The sequence below is a fragment of the Osmerus mordax genome, chromosome 4 (genome assembly GCF_038355195.1).
Source record: "Osmerus mordax isolate fOsmMor3 chromosome 4, fOsmMor3.pri, whole genome shotgun sequence".
Taxonomy (NCBI): Eukaryota; Metazoa; Chordata; class Actinopteri; order Osmeriformes; family Osmeridae; genus Osmerus; species Osmerus mordax.
The window spans coordinates 19,515,764-19,543,103 of NC_090053.1; the positions used below are offsets into that span (position 1 = coordinate 19,515,764).

Below are 27,340 nucleotides of genomic sequence, written 5' to 3' on the forward strand. Positions count from 1 at the left end.
TACCATGTCCAACATGCGTACAATTAAAGAGTATTGATAGTTTGTTGTTACGGACATTCTTTTGACAGGACTGTGTGGCCTCCTGCCTTTCTGTCCAGTGACTGGACCAACACACATGGGAGACTGGCACAAAACAGAAAATAAAGCTTATTGGTTTCAAATGAAGCAAATAACAGGGGGGGGGGGGAGAAGGCAGACACATTGGTTTAGTATTCAGCAATGTAGGTATTGAGATAAAGAGGATAATAATTTAGTGTAATGTACAAAATGTATTATTTCAACAGTTGAACACATTTTAGTTTTAGTCTGTCTCGGAGAAGGGCGGGGGGGGGGGGGGCTGGGGAGAGGGAGGGGGAAGTGAGGGGTATTCACATGAGTATGCACTTAGTCTTGGATTTCTTTTTCTTCTTCTTGCCCTCTTTGCTCATCTTCTCCTTGTGTTTTCGGATCTCCCGGACTAACGTGTAAAAGGCATCGTCAACACCCTGCGGGGGGGGACAGACCACAGCTTGTTAAAGGTTCACCCAAACCAGTCAGCATTTCATTCTTTTAATTCCTTTTTTTTCACATCATGCATATTCCATGTAGTGTCCAGTCTGGCTGCTGTTGCATTGCAAGGGGTCCCCATTATGTTGATTTTGGAAGTGAATGTGTAGGGGTCTGGAGTGGATGTGGAGGGGTCTGGAGTGGATGTGTAGGGGTCTGGAGTGAATGTGTAAGGGTCTGGAGTGGATGTGTAGGGGTCTGGAGTGGATGTGTAGGGGTCTGGAGTGGATGTGTAGGGGTCTGGAGTGGATGTGTAGGGGTCTGGAGTGGATGTGTAGGGGTCTGGAGTGGATGTGGAGGGGTCTGGAGTGGATGTGGAGGGGTCTGGAGTGGATGTGTAGGGGTCTGGAGTGGATGTGGAGGGGTCTGGAGTGGATGTGGAGGGGTCTGGAGTGGATGTGGAGGGGTCTGGAGTGGATGTGGAGGGGTCTGGAGTGGATGTGGAGGGGTCTGGAGTGGATGTGGGCTGTCAAGCAGAAGGAGCAGGCTGAGTATGTCTGGGAGGGGGGCCCAGACAGAGAGATGTCTGGGAGGGGGGAGGGAGGCCCAGACAGAGAGATGTCTGGGAGGGGGGCCCAGACAGAGAGATGTCTGGGAGGGGGGCCCAGACAGAGAGATGTCTGGGAGGGGGGAGGGAGGCCCAGACAGAGAGATGTCTGGGAGGGGGGAGGGAGGCCCAGACAGAGATATACGGAGAAGAAGAATCAAGGCTTTGCCATTCAGCGTGTGTGACATTGCCCAAGATTGCATCAGAAAGGAAACCGCAGAGGAAAGAGCCAAAAGTTACTTCGGAGTGTGATGGAGAGACCGCAGGAGGGAGGCAGTAAGACCAAGACAAAAGGGGAATGTGTGTGTGGGAAGATTCGTTGTGACGTGCCCACGTGTCGTCGTCCCCCCCCCCCTGTTGGACTGCATCTGGGTGAGAGCACCGTCATCCTCCCTCCACACTGCATGAGGAACACGTCCACAGACGATATCCTCCCAGATCACGGCAGACAGGATCCCTTAATCACACCACTGTCCGTTCCTTCTCTCCCATCTCACAGGTGGTGACAGAATGATCACCCACGATGCACTGCACACAGAACCAAAACACCCCCCGCCCCGCCCCCTGCAGGAGGAATCAGGAGCTCCAGCAGGAGGTCCTCTAGGAGCCCAGCAGAACTCAGCAGAACCCAGCTGGTTATGTTGAGGAAGGCAGAGAACCCAGGGAAGCACCACCATCATTATCATCAACCCCCCCCCCCCCCCCCCCCCCACACACACACACACACACACACACACACACACAGACCTCTGGCAGCAGCACGGTAGCACACACTTACCCAGTTCACATCACAACACACTTTTTAAGCTTGACGCAGCGTGGGGTCTTTTCCTCCTTGCTGAGCTTATTGAGGCGGTACAGCCTGATCTCCCGCACCAGGGTGTAAAAGGCATCCTCCACTCGCTGCAGTATGAAACACAGCCCCTCAGTGTTAGGGAGTACCGCAGGGGGGAGGTGTACGGGGAGCTGTACAGGGTCTATGGGCAGGGGGATACGGCTTCTGTAGGTTTGTGTATACAGGGTCTATAAGAGGGATTATACAGGGTCTATAAGAGGGACTATACAGGGTATATAAGGGGGACTATACAGGGTCTATAAGAGGGACTATACAGGGTCTATAAGAGGGACTATACAGGGTCTATAAGGGGGACTATACAGAGTCTATAAGAGGGATTATACAGGGTCTATAAGAGGGACTATACAGGGTCTATAAGGGGGACTATACAGGGTCTATAGGAGGGACTATACAGGGTCTATAAGAGGGACTATACAGGGTATATAAGGGGGACTATACAGGGTCTATAAGAGGGACTATACAGGGTCTATAAGAGGGACTATACAGGGTCTATAAGAGGGACTATACAGGGTCTATAAGGGGGACTATACAGGGTCTATAAGAGGGACTATACAGGGTCTATAAGAGGGACTATACAGGGTCTATAAGAGGGACTATACAGGGTATATAAGGGGCACTATACAGGGTCTATAAGAGGGACTATACAGGGTCTATAAGAGGGACTATACAGGGTCTATAAGAGGGACTATACAGGGTCTATAAGAGGGACTATACAGGGTCTATAAGAGGGACTATACAGGGTCTATAAAAGGGACTATACAGGGTCTATAAGAGGGACTATACAGGGTCTATAAGGGGGACTATACAGGGTATATAAGAGGGACTATACAGGGTCTATAAGGGGGACTATACAGGGTCAATAAGAGGGTCTATAAGAGGGACTATACAGGGTCAATAAGAGGGTCTATAAGAGGGACTAGACAGGTTCTATAAGGGGGACTAGACAGGTTCTATAAGGGGGCTATACAGGGTCTATAAGGGGTACTATACGGGGGACTATACAGGGTCTATAAGAGGGACTATACAGGGTCTATAAGAGGGACTATACAGGGTATATAAGGGGCACTATACAGGGTCTATAAGAGGGACTATACAGGGTCTATAAGAGGGACTATACAGGGTCTATAAGAGGGACTATACAGGGTATATAAGAGGGACTATACAGGGTATATAAGAGGGACTATACAGGGTCTATAAGAGGGACTATACAGGGTCTATAAGAGGGACTATACAGGGTCTATAAAAGGGACTATACAGGGTCTATAAGAGGGACTATACAGGGTCTATAAGGGGGACTATACAGGGTATATAAGAGGGACTATACAGGGTCTATAAGGGGGACTATACAGGGTCAATAAGAGGGTCTATAAGAGGGACTATACAGGGTCAATAAGAGGGTCTATAAGAGGGACTAGACAGGTTCTATAAGGGGGACTAGACAGGTTCTATAAGGGGGCTATACAGGGTCTATAAGGGGTACTATACGGGGGACTATACAGGGTCTATATGGAGGACTATACAGGGTCTATATGGGGTACTATACAGGGTCTATATGGGGTACTATACAGGGTCTATAAGGGGTACTATACAGGGTATATATGGGGTACTATACAGGGTCTATATGGGGTACTATACAGGGTCTATATGGGGTACTATACAGGGTCTATATGGGGGACTATACAGGGTTTATATGGGGTACTATACAGGGTCTATATGGGGTACTACACAGGGTCTATATGGGGTACTATACAGGGTCTATATGGGGTACTATACAGGGTCTATATGGGGTACTATACAGGGTCTATATGGGGGACTGTACAGGGTTTATATGGGGTACTATACAGGGTCTATATGGGGTACTATACAGGGTCTATATGGGGGACTATACAGGGTCTATATTGGGGACTATACAGGGTTTATATGGGGGACTATACAGGGTCTACATGGGGGACTATATTGTCCCTATGGGCTATGAGAATGGCCTTGTAGTTCTGTGCCTAGCTTGCTAACAGTGAATGAGGGGAAAAGTTTGAGTAAACAATTTTACTGGACCAGCGTAAATCATCCTCTCCAAATTCAATTGTTCAAGTGGGGGGGAAAAGATGACAAATAAAATAGCCTAAATATTGTTTTATAAAATAAGTTTGAAATTCAAATTATTATTTTTTCTTGCGTGATGCCAAGAATGCTCTCCTACGGCTAACAGCTAGGTATACACCTACCAGTGGGGACAGCTGCACATGAACCCCACCAAGATGTGCCTGAATGACAGGAGTGTGAGAGAAGGAGAGGAGCGAGCTGGAGGAAGAAGAATCAGGGTTCTAGCATCCCCGGCACCAGAGGAAGTTGTGATTGGATGAAGGCAGGAAAGAGGATCAGAGGAGCGACTGATCAATGATCAAAGCGCCGTCCAACCAGGCGAACACATAAGCGCACACGCCACAACACGCCACCACACAACACCAACACACTGCATCCTTCTGTTTTGATTGCTCCCACTGCCAAACCCCCCCACACACCCTCCCCCCTCCTCATCATCATCACCACCATCATCATCATCATCATCATCATCACCACCATCATCATCATCATCATCATCATCATACCCCAAATAATTATCAACCATTTTCCCTGCCATGCACATTAAATGACATGTATTTACTGATCAGTTGATTGAACGGAAAGCGAGGCCCATTGTGTTGCTCGTTAATCGGAGACCATCCCACATTTGACAGAGAAGCATGCACCGATTCAATTATCATCCATTAATAAAATCGGAAACATTACCCAAAGAAGCTCTAACGATGCACAGCACATTACCCCATGCTTTTCCAAGCACCATTAGGAGGGGGAGCACCCATCCATAGATTGTGGAACAACTCAAGTGCAGCTTGACAGTACGGAGACCTCAGCAGACCAGCAGATTGAGAGCTTGAGATTATAAAGCCATTAAGAGACCTGACACCGCTGGTTTAGGCTCATTTCTTTAGGTTGTTATTATGATATCATAAGAAATGTTATTATAATGGTATTTCATCAACCTTTGAGACAAAAATAAATGAGATGGGAGAGTATGAAGTGCCAGGGTTAGGCCATTGGCCTCACTCCAAGTGTGTGCGGGAATGAGGGGTTTGGTAAATGGGAAAGCTGAACACAAAATAACAAGTCTCACAAGTTGATTGACTTGTTTAAACTGTCCAACTAGATGTTTTGAAAGCTCCTGTAAATCCACGGCAGGGGAGAATGGGGATTAGTGTGTGAGTGTGCGTGTGTGAGTAGGTGTGGGGGCAGCATGGGTGATTCCCCTCACCTGTCTGGTTTTGGTTAGCTAGGGGTGTGTGTGTGTGTGTCTATGTGTGTATGGCCGGTCCCCCCCGCCCTCCCTCAGCTGTCTGGTTTTGGTTAGCTAGTTGTGTGTGTGTGTGTGTGTGTAGCCAGTCCCCCTCACCTGTCTGGTTTTGGCCGAGGTCTCGATGAAGGGGATGCCATAACTACGGGCCAGGTCCTGGGCCTGCTTGGTGTCCACTGTGCGAGAAGGCAGGTCACACTTGTTACCCACTAGGACCATGGGGACATCCTCAGAGTCCTTCACTCGCTTTATTTGCTCTCTGGAACAGGGACACACAACCATTCAATACACATACAAGTAACATTCTGTTGCGTTGTGGCTTGTCAAATACAGAACCGTAATACTGTTGGTCCTTCACTATTTGTACGTTGCTTTGGATAAAAGGTTTCTACTAAACTAATGTACACAAACAAACGTATTTGGACAGCCTCATTTAGACGATGCGGAGACGCTCAGGAGAACGCCAACCGCATCTCAGTTGAGATGCAACCACTGGTTTGGATTAAGGACAGAATATAGTGCACAAATAACTTGCACCTACACATGGTAGCTCACCTATAATGATGGATAGTCTACTAAGTGTCTGGCTCACCTATAGCGGTAGATGGTCTACGTAGGGCCTGTACCTCACCTATAGTGGTATATGGTCTACGTAAGGCCTGTACCTCACCTATAGAGGTAGATGGTCTACGTAGGGCCTGTACCTCACCTATAGTGGTAGATGGTCTACGTAGGGCCTGTACCTCACCTATAGTGGTAGATGGTCTACGTAGGGCCTGTACCTCACCTATAGTGGTAGATGGTCTACGTAGGGCCTGTACCTCACCTATAGAGGTAGATGGTCTACGTAGGGCCTGTACCTCAACTATAATGGTGGATGGTCTACATAGGGCCTGTACCTCACCTATAATGGTGGATGTCCTCAAAGGACTTGGTGTTGTTGATGGCGAAGACACAGAGGAAGCCCTCCCCTGTCCTCATGTACTGGTCCCTCATGGCGCTGTACTCCTCCTGACCTGCAGTGTCCAGGATGTCCAGCAGGCACGTCTCCCCGTCAATCACCACCTGCTTTCTGTACGAGTCCTGGAAGGCGGACAAGGAGAGAGAGAGCAAACGAGAGGACAGAAAGAGAAGGGTTGAGAGAGTGTGTTGGTGGACGGTGATTGACTAGCTATTATAAATGGCCCTTCAGAAGATGCCGTGGCCGTATGGAAGGCGTTGCCCTTCGGTTCTTCCTTGTGAACCTCCTGTTTAAGAGGTGTTCACGGGTCCTAGCGGCTAGGGTGGGAATCGTGAGATGCTCTTAGACTAGCAGAGCAAAGTAACGCCCTGGCATTCTGAGAGGCTATGGGAGAAACAGAGCAGATGTTGTCTGGCCTCATATCTCTAGTCTCATATTCCCCAGTCAGAGACTGCGTACGTGTGCACAGTAGGGGGAGAGGACTCAACCTCCCTCCAGTCTTCAAAAATTGATAGCTTTTAGAAAATATAATGGGGTCTTAATTTCCAAAGTGTCAAAGCACTCAAGAATTTAATCACACAGATATCCATCATTGTTTTGACTGTGCTCATGTAATTAGACTGACGGTCTATTCAGCGTGACTGACGGATGGACCAAATTAAGATCCTACATTTCTTGGAACATAATATTCATAGATTTAAATAGCAGAATGTCTTTAAATCTTTACCAACTATTGAGCATGCATAATTGATCGACGCTACCGTATTCTGATTGCAGTTATTTTTCACACCTCAAAGCACACCTCCTATGAGCAATGCTCGCAGGCACACGCAAAAAAAAAATCTAAACCTGTTTGGTGTCTATCGCGTCTTCAACCAGAAAAACCAGCTACATCCCTAGTTTTAAAATACTTCTACTCTCGTAGGAGTCTCAGACGTGCTTTCATGCTAGACACATACACTTGTACAGTTTTAAGGAAACACACACACACAGAACTTGGTTACCTCGATGGTGGGGTCGTACTCATCCACAAAGTGGTTCTGGATGAGCTGGATGGTGAGGGCACTCTTACCCACGCCTCCAGCTCCCACCACTACCAGTTTGTATTCTGTCATGATTCACCTGGGGAACACAGACAAACATGGCTTGGTCAGTCAATAAATACACACTATCAAACTATATTCAAAACACACCTCCCCACCCTAACTACCAATTCACATTCACAAAGGTGGACGGCATCAAAAATTGTGAAAAGCAACTCGATCTTTGAAGATATTTTAAATAAAGGTGAACACAAACAGGCAACTAAGAATTCGCAATGTGTCTCTTTAAACTTTGTCAGAAATCCAATAATGTTATCTGAGCATAAGCCCCACAAGGGGGAGGGGGGCCGACTGCTCTGTACATGGCTTGTCCAGACACTGAGCAAAACCCACAGCTAACCAGGCCTCAGGCCACCCTCTAATACAGATTTAATCACCAAGTTTGTGCTTCTTGACACTTCTCTAACTGTCTGTTCATGGGTGTAATAAGTGACATTCCACAACTGAAGCAAAAAGATCTGCAGCTAGGCCACAAGCCTCACACTTAAATTTAAGATTGTCTTCAAAAAAACTTGATCATCCTGGTGACCGTTGAGAAAGTGCACATAAAAGCTACGTTTCTTTTTCACTAAGCAAGTTTTCAATTATGGAATGTTCACTTACGGAAACATTGTAGCCTAACCATGGTTGCAACTATGGAACATTTTCACGACCGTTACATGTTATATCGAAAGCTGGCCAATGATTGGTTCGTCCTGACACCTGTACAGTCAGCTGTCATTTCCAATAATCAACAAGGTTGTTGAGGCTAAGCAAGCACTTTCCCTGAGTTTATCGTTTCATGATGGTTGAGAGATTCTTCTACCAGAGCCCCTTTAGTGAAATAGGCTGTTCATTGTATTCTCTGGTAAAAAAAACTGTTGCTGCCCTTTCCTACAAGATAGTTAAGTGTCGATAATAAATATAATGAACGATTATGTTCGTCATGTACGTCAATTAAACAGACCTTGTGTATGCTATCAAATAAACACTAACCAAGGCCTCATAACTTTTGCCTACATTACAACAATCTAGAATCTAAAAAGCGTTCCATACATCTGAATCTGATCTAAGAAAACTTGATTTCGTTATTGTCTATCCATTGTGCATTTGCCCCCGTTTTGTACAAAAAAAAGGCTACTAGCTTGGGGGTGCACATGGTTATGCTACAGTGGGTTTGCAGCCTTTCTGGGCATTACTACACCGGGATAAAACGGTGCCAAATGTTAAAGTTAACCACAAGCCAGCAAGAACTCCAAACCGATTGAATGATATGCACAAGCCAGGGTTACTACACATCACATTCATGGGCGCGTAGTAGCCGCCATATAGGCTACCGCATACGTCTGCATTGCAGGGCCAGGCACGGTTAACAATTGGGCGTAGTTTGCATAAACATTTGCCTTTACTTTTAGCGGCGAATCTTTCGAGATGTATGAAATCATTCAATGCCTAAACATTGAACCAAGTGGCAGACATGGGGATACAACGTCGCCCCTCTGCCTATTGTCTACAAAGAAAACAAATGTAACGATCTTGTTCAATTGTTGTACCTTTTGAGTGTGGAGTTCCGTGTCCGAAGTAGCGACCAAATAAGTCAAACAGATAGTCCTTTTTCACACGATCTCAGCATTTCCTTCTTCACACTGAAACGACCGCATTTGTGTTCATGAAGTGTCTTTTAAATGTCAATGAGCTACGGAGGAAAGAGAGGAAATTAATCGATAGAACTTTCCATTTGATACAGCGTTCGGCCTGCTGTCCTGAATTCGAGGTTGGCCTAAACGCTTGTATGGGCGGATACCGGGTGTAGCGTCGTAGAGATCACTTTACCCAGAGAGCATAGCAGGGGATTTCAACCGGTTTCTGGGTTTCGGTCATATCATAACAGTAGTTAATAAAAGCTGTAAATATCCTAAATATTAAATCTGTATTAAATGTATTGCGCCCTATCTGAAATTGTATTTTTCCTCCAGGAACATGATTTAGGCTACTTCTATTCTTATTATTCGCATATTTATTTTCTCTGAAAGAGATTTGGGCGTAGGCTGTGACCAATTTGAAAACAAACTTGCGTGGACTCAATGCAAAAATCCAGTTGGATTTAGGTGATTCTGTACTATGATAATTATTTAATCTCTCATTTATATGGACAAGATCCTGTCTCTACAGCAAGCGGACCAACAACACATAGAGGGCGACTCCGCTATATATAGGCTCTAAATATAACTGGAATGTAGCATTGGGACGTCATTCCAAACCAAGGACATGATTTGGCAATCCTGTGTCAGTTTTCCTAAGCCTTCCCTAGAATACGTATTGCGTCAAAAATGTGCATGAAAACAAATATGATAACAGCCCTACTTAAATTAGATTGAGGACAGTCATCCTGAAACACTATAGATAGCCTTACTACGGTAGTCCAAAGTAGTTGCCTATCGGAGTATTTAGACAACACATTAGCGATATGATAGAACGTCCGCAACCGACGCATCATCGCGCAGTCGATGCGCAACACAGACTCCGTTACTGCCATGGGTCTGCTGTCCTTGGCTATCTATCCATTTCTGATGTAACAATATAGAGATAGCCACACCAAGCTTGACACAACATGGTTTTTACCAATTCAATTGTGTCAGATCTGTACTCTCAAGAAAGTCAAGGAAGAGAAGCGTAGCCCACATTCCAAGAGTGCTTACCAGAGTAGTTGTTTAGTGTAAACTGATGCTATTATTAGTGCTGATACGCAAAGCTAATTATTGCCGTTTCCTTGGTTGAATTAGGATATTCATATAGACTTCAAAATATATCTAGCTGTGAAAACAGATGTAACTCTGGCCTATGTTTGTTTGGTCCTTGGAGTATTTAGGCTATGAATGTCTGCTAAATAAAATGTGTATGTATGTCCATTTAATCAGCAGGTTTTTTTTTTATAAAATCGTGTAGCCTTGTTATTTTCTTGCCCTTTGATTAAACTGAAACCATCAGTCATTCTAAAGTAACGTGTATTTTATTTTTTCTTTCGAGTTCGATTCACAACATGGGCATTTTTCAACAGCGGCGCAGGTTGACCTCCAAAGAGGTCATGGCTCCAAGTCGCCACCAGATGTCAGTATACATCTACGAGGCCCTTCATTATGCCTTTGCCTGCTCAGTTATAGGCTACTTATAGGCCATTTCAGACCACTTTAACACTGAATGTTGTTTTCTGTATGTGTCCATGTTCATCAGCAGCTTCCAGTTCTTTGTGTCTGATTCTAATGGCAGCCAGTCCCGTGAGCTGAATGGGGGGAACAACACAAAAACACTAACATTTACATTAGTACATAAGTTGTTAGTGCTCCTCTGGTCACCTGTTCATTCGCTCATCTGTCTTTCAGACTAAGATTCAAACAAACGGTGTGTCTTCTTATCTGGATGCAGAATTTTAAGAAGCTATGCATTTGGCTTAGGTTTATGAATATCCCTACATTGGATAAGTTGCAAACTATAATAGTCCTCCAGACAGAGAAATTCATACATTGTCTTGTTGCCTTCTTCAGCAAACCTTGCATCTATCTCTCTGGCACCTTGGTCTGTCTGTCATCACCAACTGAACAGGGGGAGTGAGTAAAAATTCCATCCATTAGCAGAAACCTCAAAGCATATCTGAGAAGATAAGATTAGTGGCACACAAAGTAGGCTATACCAGAGTACCCAACACATCAGTCTCACTGAAGACTAAACCTTATAGTTCTCTGTTCCCCCATGTCGGTTTGGACCCTTGTCCTGTCTGTGGTAAAGGTATGCAACTTGATAGTATACTCAGTTCAAGTGTTATTTGCCATATCACTATAATTCACGAGGCTATCTCTGTAAAGGTTTTTGAAATTATGAATCTGAAGAGATGGGATGCATGTAAAAAGCAAACATTGTGTTGTGAAACGTTTGAATCAGTTTACAGCTTAAGTTTGATCACATCTTGTGTCAGTCAACAGTGCATTCTAACATTGAAACGATGTCAACACACAGGTGTGCACCACTTTCTTCCACGCAGAGCTAAAATCATACTATGGTTTATCGGGCTACTTCAAAGCTCTTGAATTCTTCAGAGACCCCCGTCTCTGGTGGGTGGTGTTGCAGCTTTAAAATGGTCCACAATGCCTTGCGGTGTCCCAGTTCAGATGCAATGCATTTACTAGCAGGAGTAATGAAATGGGTAGAGGGTGATTTTCCGCAGCTTACTAGTCAGACCGCAAGGACTAGCGCACAGACAGCGCCGCTACAAACTTTCAGGCAACGGGCTCAGCGTTAGACCTGATTTTCCGTGGGCGCAGTTGCTTTTTGGTGTTACCGTTACTTTGTCGCAGTTCGTGGATGTGATTTATTGGATTGTGCTCAGAAATGACGTTGGAGCTCATTCTTTGCCACCACAGCAAATATTTTACCTGAACTTCAGTTTGGATTATAGCCTCGTGTCCTGGATCGCGGTTGCTTTATCGGTAGTTAAAGCGGTAAGACCTTCTTGTTTTTTTTCTCTTCAATGTTGACGTAGAAATGCTGTGATGGTATCCAGATCCAGAATAATTGGAACACCGTGATAACGGAACCGTTATTATAAAACTGCATAGGAGTTCCTTCTGCATAACCTATTTCTTTGCTCGCTACGGATTGCTTCACACTTACAAAACAACATAATTACAGATCAAGTAGGCCGAACACCTTTCTTTTCATATGTTCTCTTTTGAACGAGTGAGATAGTCCTATACACACTTAAATCAACACCGGTCAGCAAAATATCATAGAAAAAAACCGATTTCCTCGCCTTTTAAATAGGCCTATTTAAATGGTTTGATCAAAATGTGTTATCTTTGATATGGACATTGTTTAATGACTTGTGTCATTATATAAGTGTTTCCACATCTTTAGTTGGACTCCTTTCTAGCACAAGTTTGAACTGAGAAACAACAGAAGATCAGCCTTTGGGAATGTGGACTGATGTGTACTAAAGTTAATGTTGGTCTGCCCAAGCTGCCGCTATGTGAGACGGAGGCGACCTGTAGATCTTCCTTGTTTTGAAATAATTAAGATTCCTACCTCCTAATGTCCCCAGGCTCTCACCATCAGGTCTGAGGGACCACGCTAAGAAGCTGTGGGAGTCTACATTTTTTTCTTGTAAAAGATCAGCATGTGGCCAAGTACATTACATCACTACATCAAGTAATGGAAATGTAGTAATGAATATCCAGGAATGTCTTATGCAACACTTAAACAAATAATATTCTAAACCTTGAAATCGTTTTGTTTACTGTTCTTTCTTTTGTATAGTGTGGATTTAGTAACCTCACCGCTGTTCTCACTTTAAAAAGTCTGGCTCTTTTAAATGGGTGTGAAAGTCTGCCAGGATATTCCAACCAATTCCAACTAGGTTCCAACTAGGTACCAACTAGGTACCATCTAGGTACCAACTAGCATCCTCTCAGAACCCTGGGAGCGGAGTTCTGGAGTATCATTCACCAAGCCTTTAGGAGTGCTGTTCCAGGATCAGGCCCTAGCCTCTCAACATGTCACATGTTTGGCCACAGCTGGTCCTAGACCAGAGTTCTGTTCTTATCTGAGGTGGTTGATAACTCCGGGCCCCACTGTGCTGGTGTGTCTGCAGGCCCTGGGCCCCGGCTCAGGGCTTCAAAGCCCTGCCCTGAATAGCCTGGACATGGCGGGGGGGAACAAAGGCAGCATTATTGCTGGCAAAACGTGCCGTCCAGATGTTGGGGCTCCTGCCAGCGCTGCCCTCTTTAGTGGGAGGGGGCGGGCTTTGGAGTCAAACATAACAACCAGGCCTGCAGGAACCAGAAAGACAGAGGCTCTTTCTAGGAGAGCCGACTGGAGCTGAGGATGGTGTCTGGGAGGGTGGTGTTTGATAACTGGGAGGGTGGTGGTGTGTGGGAGGGTGGTGGTTTCTGATGACTAGGAGGGTGGTGGTGTGTGGGAGGGTGGTGTTTGATAACTGGGAGGGTGGTGGTTTCTGGTGACTAGGAGGGTGGTGGTGTGTGGGAGGGTGGTGGTTTCTGGTGACTAGGAGGGTGGTGGTGTGTGGGAGGGTGCTGGTTTCTGGTGACTAGGAGGGTGCTGGTGTCTAGGAGGGTGGGGGTGACTAAGAGGGCGGTGGTGACTAGGAGGGCGGTGGTGAAGAGGAGGGCAGTGGTGACTATGAGGGCAGTGGTGACTGAGGGTGGTGTCTGATGTTTGGGAAGGTGGTGTCTGGAAGGTGGGTGTTTGATGACTGGGAGGGTGGTGGTTTCTGGTGTCTAGGAGGGTGCTGGTGTCTAGGAGGGTGGTGGTGTCTAGGAGGGTGGTGGTGTCTAGGAGGGTGCTGGTGTCTAGGATTGATAACTGGGAGGGTGGTGGTTTCTGGTGACTAGGAGGGTGGTGGTGTGTGGGAGGGTGGTGGTTTCTGGTGACTAGGAGGGTGGTGGTGTGTGGGAGGGTGGTGGTTTCTGGTGACTAGGAGGGTGGTGGTGTGTGGGAGGGTGGTGGTTTCTGGTGACTAGGAGGGTGGTGGTGTGTGGGAGGGTGGTGGTTTCTGGTGACTAGGAGGGTGGTGGTGTGTGGGAGGGTGGTGGTTTCTGGTGTCTAGGAGGGTGCTGGTGTCTAGGAGGGTGGTGGTGACTAAGAGGGTGGTGGTAACGAGGAGGGTGGTGGTGACTGAGGGTGGTGGTGACTATGAGGCTGGTGGTGACTATGAGGGTGGTGGTGACTATGAGGGTGCTGCAGGGTGCGTGACTGGATTTAGGTTTAAATCCATGAGGTCTCAAACTCAGATTTTAGGATTGGTGCTGTAGCTTAAATTCTCGTCAAGTTCTTGGCAGGGTGGTTTTGAACGGATGCTTCATCCTACTTAGGTTTGTTGGTGCGGGTGCAGGGGCTTATGCTGGCTGTACTGTGTCTTAACACAGTCGCTTAAACGTCGGAGCCAGTCACTGTGTTTAATTACTTGAAATATCGATAAGAGTAGATGAGCTGAATGTGCTTGACATGTTTGTGTAAAGGAAATAAACCCGGTTGAGAGCTAAGTTACTCTCTGTGTACAGTGTGAGGTTTATATGGCATTTGATAGACACTCGTCCAGTCTTCCTGAGGAAAAGCATCTTTCCTAAGTGACTCATTTCCTTCACCCCCAAACCCCTCCGATAAAGACGGAGCTTTGGAGTGTTGGACAGTGACCAAAAACCATACTTTTTGTTTTAGGTTTCTAATGAATTGTATTGAAGGCAGCAGGTATTGAGATTCTGCAGAAGCAAATTTAAACGAGCTGCTTGTCTGATGGGATAGAAAGCTAGCTGCCATAGTGGGGCTTGGGGGGGGCGGGGGGGGAGGAGGCAGTGATGACACACCAGACAAACACGACACGACTGACATTCCTCTGTTCAGGAATGTATTTGATCCGGTGCCCTGCTAGGATTGCTCAGACAACCATTTTAGTTACCTTGCTTATAAGATTTGGCAACAGCCTAGTTGGTTTCAACACGCTCATCGCCCCTCACTGTGAACGTGCACCAGTGTTGGAGGGAAGGTCTATTCAGGTCTTTTGGAGGAGCAGTTCGCTGAATAAGCAGAGAGGTTTTGCCTTCCTGTAAAAAGGAGCTTGGAGATCAGAGGGTGTGGGAGAGTGTGACGTCCTTATCTGGGAGTCACGGCCCATTGCACGCTCAGAGGCCAGGAATGCCCAGTGTCGATGCTATCAGCTTCCACGGTGCAGGATCAAGGCCTGTTCCTTGGAGATCGCCTGAGCTCGGCTCTAGAGCTCACAAACTTGGCAGAGGGCATTGCAGAGGCCTGCCTGCCTGAGTGCCTATCTGCTGGCTGGCCTGCCTGCATGCCTGCCTTCCTGGCTGTTTGTACATCTGTCTTTCTGCCTACCTGAGAGCCAGTCCATCTATCTTGCCTGCCTGGAAATATTTGCGGTCTGGGCCTCCGCTATCCAGAGCCCCCAACCCTCCCCCCTTCCACACCCCCACACACACGCGAGCACACACACACTCCAGGGTGCCGCATACCAGGCTGTTGGTGTTGTGCAGCCCCACCAGGGCCCTCACAGGCACCAGGGTGGCTATGCCAGAGCGCAGCCAGTTCCTCCAGGAGAGCCTCCACCAGCACCCCCGCCATCATCACCCCGTGTCTGTGTCTGGAGGCACACAGGGACCCAGTTCTCCAGGCGGCTGTTCCCAATTACACTGCAGTGAATAAACCGCCAGTAATTACGTGTAACCCTGACAGGAAGAGGAATTTGAATTAAAGTTAATTTGGAAATAGACAGATCAGTTGAAGCCAGGAACCCCATGGTCAAGCAGTCTGTAAAGAGAACACCCCCTTTCTTCCTTTAGAGTCGATGTGGGCCCTTGTTTGGGGGTAGAAGGATACTTTCATAACATGTGAGTGACTTTGTTGTGTTTTGACCTGTCTGCTTTGCTAGAAAGGTTGAATGTTTTTCACCACGGTGAACAATAGGCCCTGTAGCTTGTCCGGGAACAGAGAAGCAGTCATGTCTATTCATGGAGAAAGCAGTTGTGGAACAGTACTGTTTCCTTGCTTTGTCTTTGTCCTCATCATAGTTTGGTTGTTCCCCCAGGAGTCTACTTTTAACGTCTTAGCCACTGACTAATTAATTAATTTTTTTGCCTGTTAGCATCATTTGTATTTGTCAATGCTGGTCCACTTCATTGGCAACACGGTTGGAGTAACACAACGTCCCATGCAATACAGCACCAACACCGTTTTATCTTAAAGTCAGCTCACCCACCCCCCAAGGCAATGTTAGGTATTTAGCATAGTAGATATGTATTCCCTTTTAGAGGTTATATGGTAGTATGACACCTGAGCTTGCCTCATCTACTGGTGTGTGTGGTTTTGTTTGCTTACTCAGCATGTGTGTGTGTGTTGTCTATGTGGAGGTTTGCCACGCGTGTGGATGTCGTTCGTGTGTGTGTGTGTGTGTGTGGTGGGTGACTGAGGCACCTACAGTGGCTTGTTTACCACAGCAGTCAGTGGAGGGCATGAGGTCCACGCCTGCCAGCTGAACAGCCAATCAGAACCCTTCACGCATCTCACCGGACACATGTACCAGGGGTTGTTACACAGACAGGGGACTTGCCTGCCTGTCTGTCTGACAGTGTGTCTGTGTCTGTCTGTCTGACAGTGTGTCTGTGTCTGTCTGTCTGACAGTGTGTCTGTGTCTGTCTGTCTGACAGACAGTGTGTTTGTGTCTGTCTGACAGTGTGTCTGTGTCTGTCTGTCTGACAGTGTGTCTGTGTCTGTCTGTCTGACAGTGTGTCTGTGTCTGTCTGTCTGACAGACAGTGTGTTTGTGTCTGTCTGACAGACAGTGTGTTTGTGTCTGTCTGACAGTGTGTCTGTCTGTCTGTCTGACAGTGTGTCTGTGTCTGTCTGTCTGACAGTGTGTCTGTGTCTGTCTGTCTGACAGACAGTGTGTTTGTGTCTGTCTGACAGTGTGTCTGTGTCTGTCTGTCTGACAGTGTGTCTGTGTCTGTCTGTCTGACAGTGTGTCTGTGTCTGTCTGTCTGACAGACAGTGTGTTTGTGTCTGTCTGACAGACAGTGTGTTTGTGTCTGTCTGACAGTGTGTCTGTCTGTCTGTCTGACAGTGTGTCTGTGTCTGTCTGTCTTTCCTGGAGTGGAATGTGAGATGTTTCTGTTTTGCAGGAGGTGGGAAGTTCTAGATCCTCAAACAGACACCGTCCCAGGCATGTGTGTCTGAGCATACTAGTTGCGTGTTCGTGTGCATGTTTGTCGTGTGTGTGTGTGTGTGTGTGTGTGTGTGTGTGTGTGTGTGTGTGTGTGTGTGTGTGTGTGTGTGTGTGTGTGTGTGTGTGTGTGTGTGTGTGTGTGTGTGTGTGTGTGTGTGTGTGTGTGTGTGTGTGTGTGTGTGTGTGTGTGTGTGTGTGTGTGTGTGTGTGTGTGTGTGTGTGTGTGTGTGTGTGTGTGTGTGTGTGTGTGTGTGAGTGAGTGTGTGCCTGTGTATGTTTGCATCACCCTAGGCTACGGGCATGGCCACAGGGCTGGCACCGGCAGGGTACATGCGGGGAGCTGGCAGGCCTGGAAGAGATGGTACCCTGCCCACAGCTACTGTGCTACCCTCAACCCAAACACAGTGTTACCCTGATGATATAGTCTGTTACTATTGAGGTATGACTAGGATGGTGTGGTTCTTATTTAGTGTAACATTATCACCTCCCTCCTCATTTACTGTAACATTATCACCTCCCTCCTCATTTACTGTAACATTATCACCTCCCTCCTCATTTACTGTAACATGATCACCCCCTCCTCATTTACTGTAACATTATCACCTCTCGCCTCATTTACTGTAACATGATCACCCCCTCCTCATTTACTGTAACATTATCACCTCTCTCCTCATTTACTGTAACATTATCACCTCCCTCCTCATTTACTGTAACATTATCACCTCCCTCCTCATTTACTGTAACATGATCACCCCCTCCTCATTTACTGTAACATGATCACCCCCTCCTCATTTACTGTAACATTATCACCTCCCTCCTCATTTACTGTAACATTATCACCTCCCTCCTCATTTACTGTAACATGATCACCCCCTCCTCATTTACTGTAACATTATCACCTCCCTCCTCATTTACTGTAACATTATCACCTCCCTCCTCATTTACTGTAACATTATCACCTCCTCCTCATTTACTGTAACATGATCACCTCCCCCTCATTTACTGTAACATTATCACTTCCTCCTCATTTACTGTAACATTATCACCTCCTCCTCATTTACTGTAACATTATCACGCCCTCCTCATTTACTGTAACATGATCACCTCCCTCCTCATTTACTGTAACATTATCACCTCCCTCCTCATTTACTGTAACATGATCACCTCCCTCCTCATTTACTGTAACATGATCACCTCCCCCTCATTTACTGTAACATGATCACCTCCCTCCTCATTTACTGTAACATGATCACCTCCCCCTCATTTACTGTAACATTATCACCTCCCTCCTCATTTACTGTAACATTATCACCTCCTCCTCATTTACTGTAACATGATCACCTCCCTCCTCATTTACTGTAACATTATCCCCCCCCCCCCCCGCTCCTGACCCTCCTCCTGTCCTGTGGATCTGTCATCATTCTATCTGCTTGATGTGTTGATCTCAACCATTCTCTTCACACTGCTGTGGACATCCCAGCTGTGCCGAAATGGTGACAGAGTTACGGGTCACTGGAAACTGCTGTGTGTGTGTGTGTGTGTGTGTGTGTGAGTGAGACCCGTCTCGCTCAGCGCTCGCTGCCATGTAAGGGCAATCTGTACCAAGGACAAAAACACTTTCTAACCAGCTTTAAATAGAGAAGGGCACGAGGCACACCGGTGACACACACACAAAGAAACACACGATGACACACGCATGAACATGCACAGGCACACACACACACTGAGGGGGGGGGGGGTCTATTCCTTAACCTTATTCTAGAAAGAGAGGTGGTCCTTCTCAACGTTCTGTTGGAGGCGTCCTGATGGGATCTGGCAGGAGTGTGTTGTTCCTCCTGGCCCCTCGCTGCCTCTGCCTCTGCTGAGGCAGCGAGGGAGCCTCGCAGCGTAGAGAATGCGAGGCTCCCTCGCTGCCTCTGCCTGTGCTGAGGCAGCGAGGGAGCCTCGCAGCGTAGAGAATGCGAGGGGTGGGGGTGGGTGTAAAACCGGACGTTACCTCAGCACTGCAGTGTGGAGGTCAGGGCCCTAGGGGCGTTCCAACTCTGGACAGAGGCCATTCATGCCCTCTTTCAGGTAGTCTTTTATACTCTCTCTCTCTCTCAATTGACTTGGTTGCCTGCTGTTTCCCAGGGTGCTGTGCAGTGGTAATCTGTGGCTGCGTAGTGATTCTGCAGCTCCACACTGCTGGGTGGTCCATCCACCATTGTCCGACGGGGGCGTAGGGGGAGGTGGCGGGGGAATCTGGGCCAAGGCCGTGCACTTCCCGCATGTTGTCCACAAGGCAGCCATGGTCACAAAAGCAGTCTTGTTCGCTTTTCCAGATCTAACAGGACCAAAAGATTATTAGAAAAAAGTGCTCTCACAATGCTGGTCCAGTGCCTGTCCTAGATTTGCTAGAAAGATGTCTTTGTCGATAGCACATCTGTTAACGCTGTCAGCTATAGCCATCTAAAGGCCTTTTAAAGGTCATTTTTGGAAGCCATTTTGTGTGCAGAATTGTAAACAGTCGAGCTAAATGTATAGCGGACACCGTGTCAGCTTCTGAGGCAAACATAAAGCTCTCTCTCCTGGACAGTCCATCTGGTTCACGGTCCCTCGGATGGGCTGAGGGCTTGTGTGAAGAAACATTTGAGCAGTAAAATGTCTCAATTTGCATTGAATCTGTGTGGAAAGCAGCTACATCTGTGACTGGGGCGGGCGGGCGCGCTGGGAGAGGAGGGGGGGGTCGTTTACATGCAGGCTTGTTTTATACGTTCCCTCTGCTTTTTACAACTCCTTTCCTGCTCCCCCACTTCTCTCTCTCTCGCTCGCTCTTGCTCTCGCTCTTCCTGTCCTTCGCTTTTCTTTTTTTGTTGCTCTTTTCCTGCTTTTTGCTCCATCCTCCTCCCACACCACCTTCCTCCTCTCTCCTCGCTGCTTCCTGGTGAGCCTCCCGGACAAAAACAGGAAGTTGGCCTGGGGCCCGTCTCGCTGTCAGACCCTTCCTGCCCTCCCCATTCACCTACCCCCGCCATTGATATGGCAACCGAACCACAGAGACCGGGCCAGCTGGTCCTGCTATGCCTGGCTGCATGGGCCTGGGTCCCGACTGTGTGGGGGTGTCCTCTCGTTTCTCAGCAGCCTCGAAAACACAAGGAGGGCCATCTCGTCTGGTATGTGCAGTCTGGTAGGTGTATTCTGAGACTTGAGTCCAGACCTGTTGGTGAATGGTGGCGTCTCATATCCTCCATGTGAGCGCGCACTTCAGACGAAGCCCAGGGGGACTCCGTGTTTCCAGTCTGTCCTCTGCGAGGGCTTGTCACGCAGCTTGTACCCGATCCTGGGAGATTCCTGGGAAGTTCTGCATCCGCGTACTCCGCCCCTGGTGACCACCTCTGTCTGCCTTCTTTTTCCCTCAGTGAGGAGCAAACACCAGAGAGGACACAGCTTCTCCCTGTTCCCTGCAACATAACCTGCAGCCGGTGCCAAGGATGATGCCATCCCATCACAGCCGAACCAGACTGACCTGACCTGACCTGACCCGACCTAACCTGCCCGACCCCCACCACACCCTGATCTACCAAACCGTGCCCCTGCCCAGCACCGTGCCCCTGCCCAGCATGGAGCTGAAGGTCTGGGTGGACGGAGTCCAGAGGGTCGTCTGTGGAGTCACCGAGGCAACCACCTGCCAGGAAGTTGTCATCGCTTTGGCCCAGGCCATAGGTAAGTGGTCCAACCCCGATAACCTCAACCCTAACAGACCTCGACGCACGCACTTGGCTCTGGATGTGTTACAATGCCATACTGGATGTGGGACTTTTGTTAGTCACTGAGCCATACTGCGGGTGGGTGGGTGGCTCTGACGGCACAGCTCTGTAGCTACATGTCCCCCTACACGACCACGGTGACGGACCCCCTAACCCTTGCACTCCAGAGAGCGTGTGACCCACCTCTGACCTCAGGAACCCAATGCGACTCCACGGTCGTCTGACGTGGCGTGTTAAAGGAGTCTCCTGCAATCAGAGCTCCATTTAAAAGCAGCGGGGGTTCGGCCAGCGAGCGACAAGTCTGTCGTTGAATGCAGGCCTAATGGGAGACAGCGGAACCCCCCCCGTCTGCTCATCAGCCCCCTGCTGGGGGGGTTGTGTTAGTCAGACGCTGGTTCCAGTTGTAGGGGACCAGAACCCTTTATCATCCCACTCTTCTACATGCATGTATCCCCTCAACAGCAGCCCCACCCCCCTCTCTCTCTTCTGTGTCAGCAAGCAGAGGAGCAGTGAAGCAGACTGTATTGACATCACTTCCCACACAGATTGGGGGGGGGGGGTGGTCGGGGGAAAGTCTGACTCATCCTTCTATCCCTTGCCAGGCAGGGAAAACAGCCGTCCCTGCCCAACCACCTCCTGCCTCCACCCCCTGCCTCCACTCCCTGCCTCCCCTGCCTCCACCCCCTTCCTCCACCCCCTGCCTCCACCCCCTGCCTCCACCCTCCCCATACAGGGACCCATACTGTACGCTACAGTGCAGAGGCGTTGGATGACATCAGACCCGCATAGGGCTTTTCTGGACTGTACTGAAGAGTTCTGCTTCTGTTGTGGTCCTGGGCGTCCATTTATAACAGAACGCTCTTAGAATCTTATAATACTCTATAATTACCACATACGTGTAACATTCAATTCCTTTTCTTTTTTTTCTTATATATTTTTTTACCAATCTTTATTCATATGTTTTTCTTTTGACTGACATGTCCTTGTATGTATGGTGGTTCTACTGTGGTTGTAAGTTTTTACCCATTTTACTAGGATGATGAAATTGACAGTAATAATCTGATGAAACTGATGAAACTCTATTAAAAAGAGATCAAACCTTGATCACAGTATGCCGTCTATCCTTCCAGGTCGCACCGGGAGGTACACTCTGGTGGAGAAGTGGCGAGACAGTGAGCGTCACCTGGCCCCTCACGAGAGCCCCGTGGCGTCCCTGAACACCTGGGGCCAGTACGCCGGGGACGTCCAGCTCATCCTGCACCGCACCGGGCCCTCCCTGACGGAGCGCCCGCCCTCCGAGGGCCCGCCCCTGAGGACGCCGGAGCGCGGCCTCCACCGGCAGAGCCTCCCGCCCCTCGCCAAGCTGCGCCACCCCAACGAGCGCTCCCTGCGCCGCCGCGAGCCCCGGCGCAAGTCGCTGACGTTCACGGGCGGCCCGAGGGGCCTGCGGGACATCCTGGGCGGGGGCGGCCGCGGGGCGGCGGAGGCCGAGGGCAAACGGCGGCTGCTGCTGGGGAACGGAGGGGGGGGGACGCCCCACCACGCGGGGGCGGGGGGGGCGCCGCCCCCGTCCCCGTCCCCGTGGGCCTGCAGGGCCGAGGACCTGGTCAGGCTGGTGGGCCTGCAGAGGGACACACTGGGGGTGCTGGAGAAGAGGCTGGATGCCTACGAGGCCGAACTGCAGGCGCGGGGCGGGGGGAGGGGAGGTGGAGGAGGAGGGGGGGACGCGGGAGGAGGAGGGGGAGGCGGGGGTCTGTCGGAGGAGATCGCGAGGCTGGAGAGGAGGCTGAGGAAGAACGAGGTGGAGATGGAGGAGGAGGAGTTCTGGGCGAGCGAGCTCCAGATCGAGCTGGAGAGCGAGCGGCAGCTGGAGGACAGGCTGGAGGAGCTGAGGGGGCGTCTGCAGGGGTGCGAGCTGGAGCTGGAGGAGAGGATGACCCTCATCCTGGTGAGTTCACCTCACACTCTCCGCCCTGTTGTCTTGAATGGATTGGTCCCGCATATACACAGATCAGGACCGGCCCTTGTGCCAGGTGTACCAGGTGTGGCAGCCCAGCTGTGTAGTGTAGCAGGTGTAGCTCGCTAACCAGGCTGGGGTTCCAGGACGTGGAGGCGGGGCTGGAGGAGGAGCGCTTGCAGCGGGAGCACCAGGAGACCCAGCGGGTGAGCGAGGCCGAGGCCCGGGGCCAGCTGGTCAGGGCCAGGACGGAGGTCAAGGCCCAGGAGAGGCAGGCGGTCCAGCTGGAGAGCAGCTGCCGGGCCGTGGAGCGCTCGCTGGGGCAGAGCGGGAAGAGACTCCAGGTCTGGTGCACGCACACACACACACACACACACCCCTACACACACACAGAGACACACACACACAGAGACACACGCACACACACACAAACCTATGGACAGACACAGATACACACACACGTGCATGGACGAACGCATGAACACGTGCTGGACTGTATTTGACCCCAAATTGGGGCACGCGGGTCTACCCTGGTCCCCGACCAACTCTGACCAACCCTGTCTGTCCGTATTGTTCTGTCTACCACGCGCCCTGCCAATCCATCTGTCCGTCTGTCCTCTCGTGTGTGTGTGTGTGTGTGTGTCCTCCCTGGGGCATCCAGGACCTGCAGTATGAGCTGGAGCAGCTGACCAAGGAGCTGAGGCAGGTGAACCTGCAGCAGTTCATCCAGCAGACAGGGACCAAGGTCACGGTCCTGCCCGCTGAACCCAGCGAGGACGAGGGCAGCCTGCCAGGCCAGGGCAGCCTGCCAGGCCAGGGCAGCAGTCCGGGCATAGGTATGCACTCTGACCCTCCTACCCCACAAGAGGGCATAGAGAGGTGCCGTACACTTCGTTCAGATCGACACTGCCCTTGGGTCACTCAGCTGTACACTGGTGGTTAACGGGAGGGAGGGAGGGAGTATTTGTTCTGCCCCCTCCTGTGACTTATGGTCACCATGCCAACAGCTGCCTGGATACGGGCGAGCCAGCGTCGCTCAGTCACCTCAGCTCTCGCCCCCATTCCCTTTCATCCTTCCCCTCCCTCCCCTCCCTCCCTCCCTCCCTCCCTCCCAGCCTTTCCCCCTCCCTCCCTCCCTCCCTCCCTCCCAGCCTTTCCCCTTCCCTTGAATGCTCAGCAGTTTGTGTGATGGACTCTGGAGCACAGAACATGGAGCCTTGCTCAGAGACTGACAGAGCTGACAGACAGCTGAGCCAACAGTGCAGCCCGTGACAACCCGATACAGGCTGTCAGACCAAAGCCAACGATTCGCTGGGTGATTTCACCCTAACTTCATAAAGATGAGATATAAAGTTCATTGACATAATCATCATCATTACTAACATACCTTACCATCCCCACCTATGCAGGAGGGCAGCGCCTACCTAAATAATTCCTAATTCCAGTTCTCTTTTCCAAAAGTAATTTCAGTTAGTCTCTTTGACCGCTGGCTTTGCTATCACATCACATCACATCACCGCATACAAATGAACTCTTTATATTGGGCCTCATGCTGATTGTGTTCCATGATGTTAAGTAATAGGTTTCATTTCCATGTCCTTCCAATAACCTAGCAGTGCATTGTGTTGAATCAGCTTGGGCCTTACTGTTTTGTATTTGGATTAACTGGCCAGGCTCAAACACTGCTTGTTCCGAGACTGGCACCTAGTGGTTGGTTGTTGGCACTGCACAAAGGGCAGCAAAGGACACCGTTTAAAGACCGAACATATCATAGTAACTCATTCTCTCTGTTTCTCTCTTTCCCTTTCTCTCTCTCTCTCTCTCTCGCTCTCTCTCCTTCTCTGTCTCTCTCCTTCTCTCTCTCTCTCTCCTTCTCTCTCTCTCCTTCTCTCTCCCTCTCTCCTTCTCTCTCTTTTTCTCTCTCTGTCTCTCCTCTCTCTCTCTCTCTCTCTCTCTCTCCTTCTCTCTCCCTCTCTCCTTCTCTCTCTTTTTCTCTCTCTCTCTGTCTCTTTTTCTCTCTCTGTCTCTCCACTCTCTCTCTCCTCCTCTCTCTCTCTCCTTCTCTCTCTCTCTCTCTCTCTCTCTCTCAGAGTTAGTGCCTCTCTCCGGCTCCCTGAAGCGTCCAGTGTCCTCCCACCTGATGCCTGGTCACCTGCGTGGGCTTCACAGCCCCCTCACCTCCGGCCTCAACCCAGAGGGCATCTACGTCTGAGGGATGGGGTCGGGCTCCACGCCCCCTGGGGTCTGGACCCTGCACCACCCCACGGAGCCCTGCTGACAGGATGTCTATACAGTGACAGGATACCTCAGTAGCACTTACCTGTCTCCTATCTCCTTCACCTGTCTCCTATCTCCTTTACCTGTCTCCTAGGCCCTGTCTCCTCTCTTGACTTCTCCCCGTCAGTACTGGTGTGCCGTTCTAGTCCAAGCCTCCTCTGTATGCAAACCCTCTCACAAAAATACACACAGGCAGGCTCCAGGAGGGAGGGAGGGAGGGAGGGAGGGAGGGAGGGAGGGAGGGAGGGAGGGAGGGAGGGAGGGAGGGAGGGAGGGAGGGAGGGAGGGAGGGAGGGAGGGAGGGAGGGAGGGAGGGAGGGAGGGAGGGAGGGAGGGAGGGAGGGAGGGAGGGAGGGAGGGAGGGAGGAAGTGGAATCATTACCTGATTCAGAGGGGGTGGGGTAGATCTGGAGCAATGATGCCATGAATAGCTCTCTCTGGCAAAAAGAAAGCGTGGAGAGACGGAACAGTCCGACATCCCGCTCATTCAGGAGCATATCACCAAACCGGACATGAATGCTCTTTTAAATTCTATGCTAGTTGATTCGTCAAGAAGTCTTTTTGCACGGAAATGTTTGCTGTTTGAATCTGTGAAGTATGTGTTTTGACGAGGTCGGGTTTTACTTTCTAAATCTGTGAAGGATGTATTTGATGAGTCAGGTTTAGGGGGGGGATTCTGGATGTATGAACTGTGCCGAACAACAGTCTTATATGGCATAGCTGTGTGTTAGAGAGATCACAGTGGGCTACACACACACATAGGCGTGCTATAACTATGCAGTATGCACAGACATACACTCAACCAGCGGTTTCCTTACTACAGTAGGCGTAGATTGGATTAAATGTCCGTTCCAAAAGTGCATATATTAAAATTGGAAATGGTCATCTTGTAAATATACTGACATGGTTCATCACTTAACATACTTTTATTTACAGTACATCTGGCAAAGTGTTAGGTTGGCTATGTTTTTATCCCCTGCAGTGTCATATGCAGAATGATCCAGTAGGATTGGGTCTTGTCCCTTTGGTTTAATGTGTGTGTGGTGTGTGTGTGTGGTGTGTGTGTGTGTAAATATTACTGTGTTACTTTTGCCAAATGTTTACTCTTATTCATCTGTTTCGATATGGAGCCAAAGAGGGGAGGGTCAAGTGCTGCATGTTCTGCCTGCATAGCCATGTTTGCTGGCATGTGGGCCACCAGGGGGCAGCAGATCTGCCCCACGTCTGATCTCTAGAAGGGGGGATGGCAGCAAAACTCCACATTCTTTTTCTTTTCTTTTTTTACGTGATGAGGGACCTGTCGTGCTGTTGTGTGTACAAATGTGGCTGGGTTGAAACAGCACCTACCTTGAGATCTGACGGGAACTGACGTGGACAGATGAGCTCTCCTTCAGCCGTTGAAAGGATGCGATGAAGTGCCTTATATTCATGCGGACACGTGAGAGGACGCCCTCACTTCCTGTTCAGCTTCACCAGCTTGGTCCCCCTGCATCATCGACCCGTCCTGCTGTGGCGTGCCAGGTCCCGCAGCGTCCAACACACTCCTGACGACACACCGTGGACGATGGCTCGTGGGCCACGTTTTCACGTGCGTGTGTGTGTGTGTGTGTTTTTAAAGAGGTGACATATCGCTGTGGTCCGTGTTTACAAATACTGCATATGTCTGGAGCACTCTTACAAACGTCGGACGTCTACTGGACTAACATGCTTTTGTTTCTTTGCCTTAATTTACAGCAGATTGTATGGAGATGTATGGCTATAAAATGGCTGATAATATGACATGGATTGCATGATCAAATAAATCAATTTCCGAACATGTATTGAACATATGTTTTTTTTAATGGTCTCTACCACATGGCACAGTAAAAGTTTGTCTCGTAGCAAGCTTTCACCACTAGATGTTGCTATTAGACCAGCATTCACAGCCTGTACTCTACACTATAGTTATTCACTTTCAGACTAAGCACTGGCATTGCTCTATGGGAGAACACAATTAAAATCTTAACCCCCCATGTATTCACTCATTGATGTATCACTGTCACACATAACTACGATGTTGGGCTGTTGTTAACCCTCTAAGGTTGAAGAGTACATTTTAGTGACGATAAGAAGTACTGCTCAGACCAATGATTTAGCAACTGTAAACTGGTGGTTCTAGATTCCACAAATGACCTTTTTCTTGGTATTTGGTTAAATAGAAGGTTCCTAGTGGAAGTAGAGGCTTCTCCTCAGGTTTCTACACACCACATTAGTGAGCCATGCAGGAAGAACCCTAACA

At 49.1% G+C, this 27,340-nt stretch overlaps 2 protein-coding genes across 4 annotated transcripts; one reads left to right on the top strand and one right to left on the bottom strand.

Annotated features, from left to right (window-relative positions):
- Positions 1-6: 6 nt before the first annotated feature.
- kras (v-Ki-ras2 Kirsten rat sarcoma viral oncogene homolog) lies at positions 7-9,464 on the bottom strand. 2 transcript variants are annotated; one of them, XM_067234386.1, is made up of 6 exons: positions 8,895-9,464; positions 7,264-7,381; positions 6,203-6,381; positions 5,398-5,557; positions 1,872-1,996; positions 7-485 (listed from the first exon to the last, which is right to left on the bottom strand). In XM_067234386.1, exons 2-5 carry the CDS (start codon positions 7,372-7,374, stop codon positions 1,877-1,879), a joined length of 570 nt encoding a protein of 189 aa, XP_067090487.1. In that variant the 5' UTR covers positions 7,375-7,381; positions 8,895-9,464; the 3' UTR covers positions 7-485; positions 1,872-1,876. The 2 variants fall into 2 exon arrangements, with proteins under 2 accessions (XP_067090487.1, XP_067090488.1); XM_067234387.1 differs by lacking the exon at positions 1,872-1,996 and having other exon boundaries at positions 8,895-9,456.
- Positions 9,465-11,578: 2,114 nt separating this feature from the next.
- Positions 11,579-25,284, top strand: LOC136942095 (ras association domain-containing protein 8). 2 transcript variants are annotated; one of them, XM_067234870.1, is made up of 6 exons: positions 11,579-11,834; positions 20,481-20,784; positions 21,959-22,776; positions 22,932-23,129; positions 23,447-23,621; positions 24,876-25,284. In XM_067234870.1, exons 2-6 carry the CDS (start codon positions 20,682-20,684, stop codon positions 24,995-24,997), a joined length of 1,416 nt encoding a protein of 471 aa, XP_067090971.1. In that variant the 5' UTR covers positions 11,579-11,834; positions 20,481-20,681; the 3' UTR covers positions 24,998-25,284. The 2 variants fall into 2 exon arrangements, with proteins under 2 accessions (XP_067090971.1, XP_067090972.1); XM_067234871.1 differs by lacking the exon at positions 11,579-11,834 and adding an exon at positions 20,046-20,248.
- Positions 25,285-27,340: the final 2,056 nt, after the last annotated feature.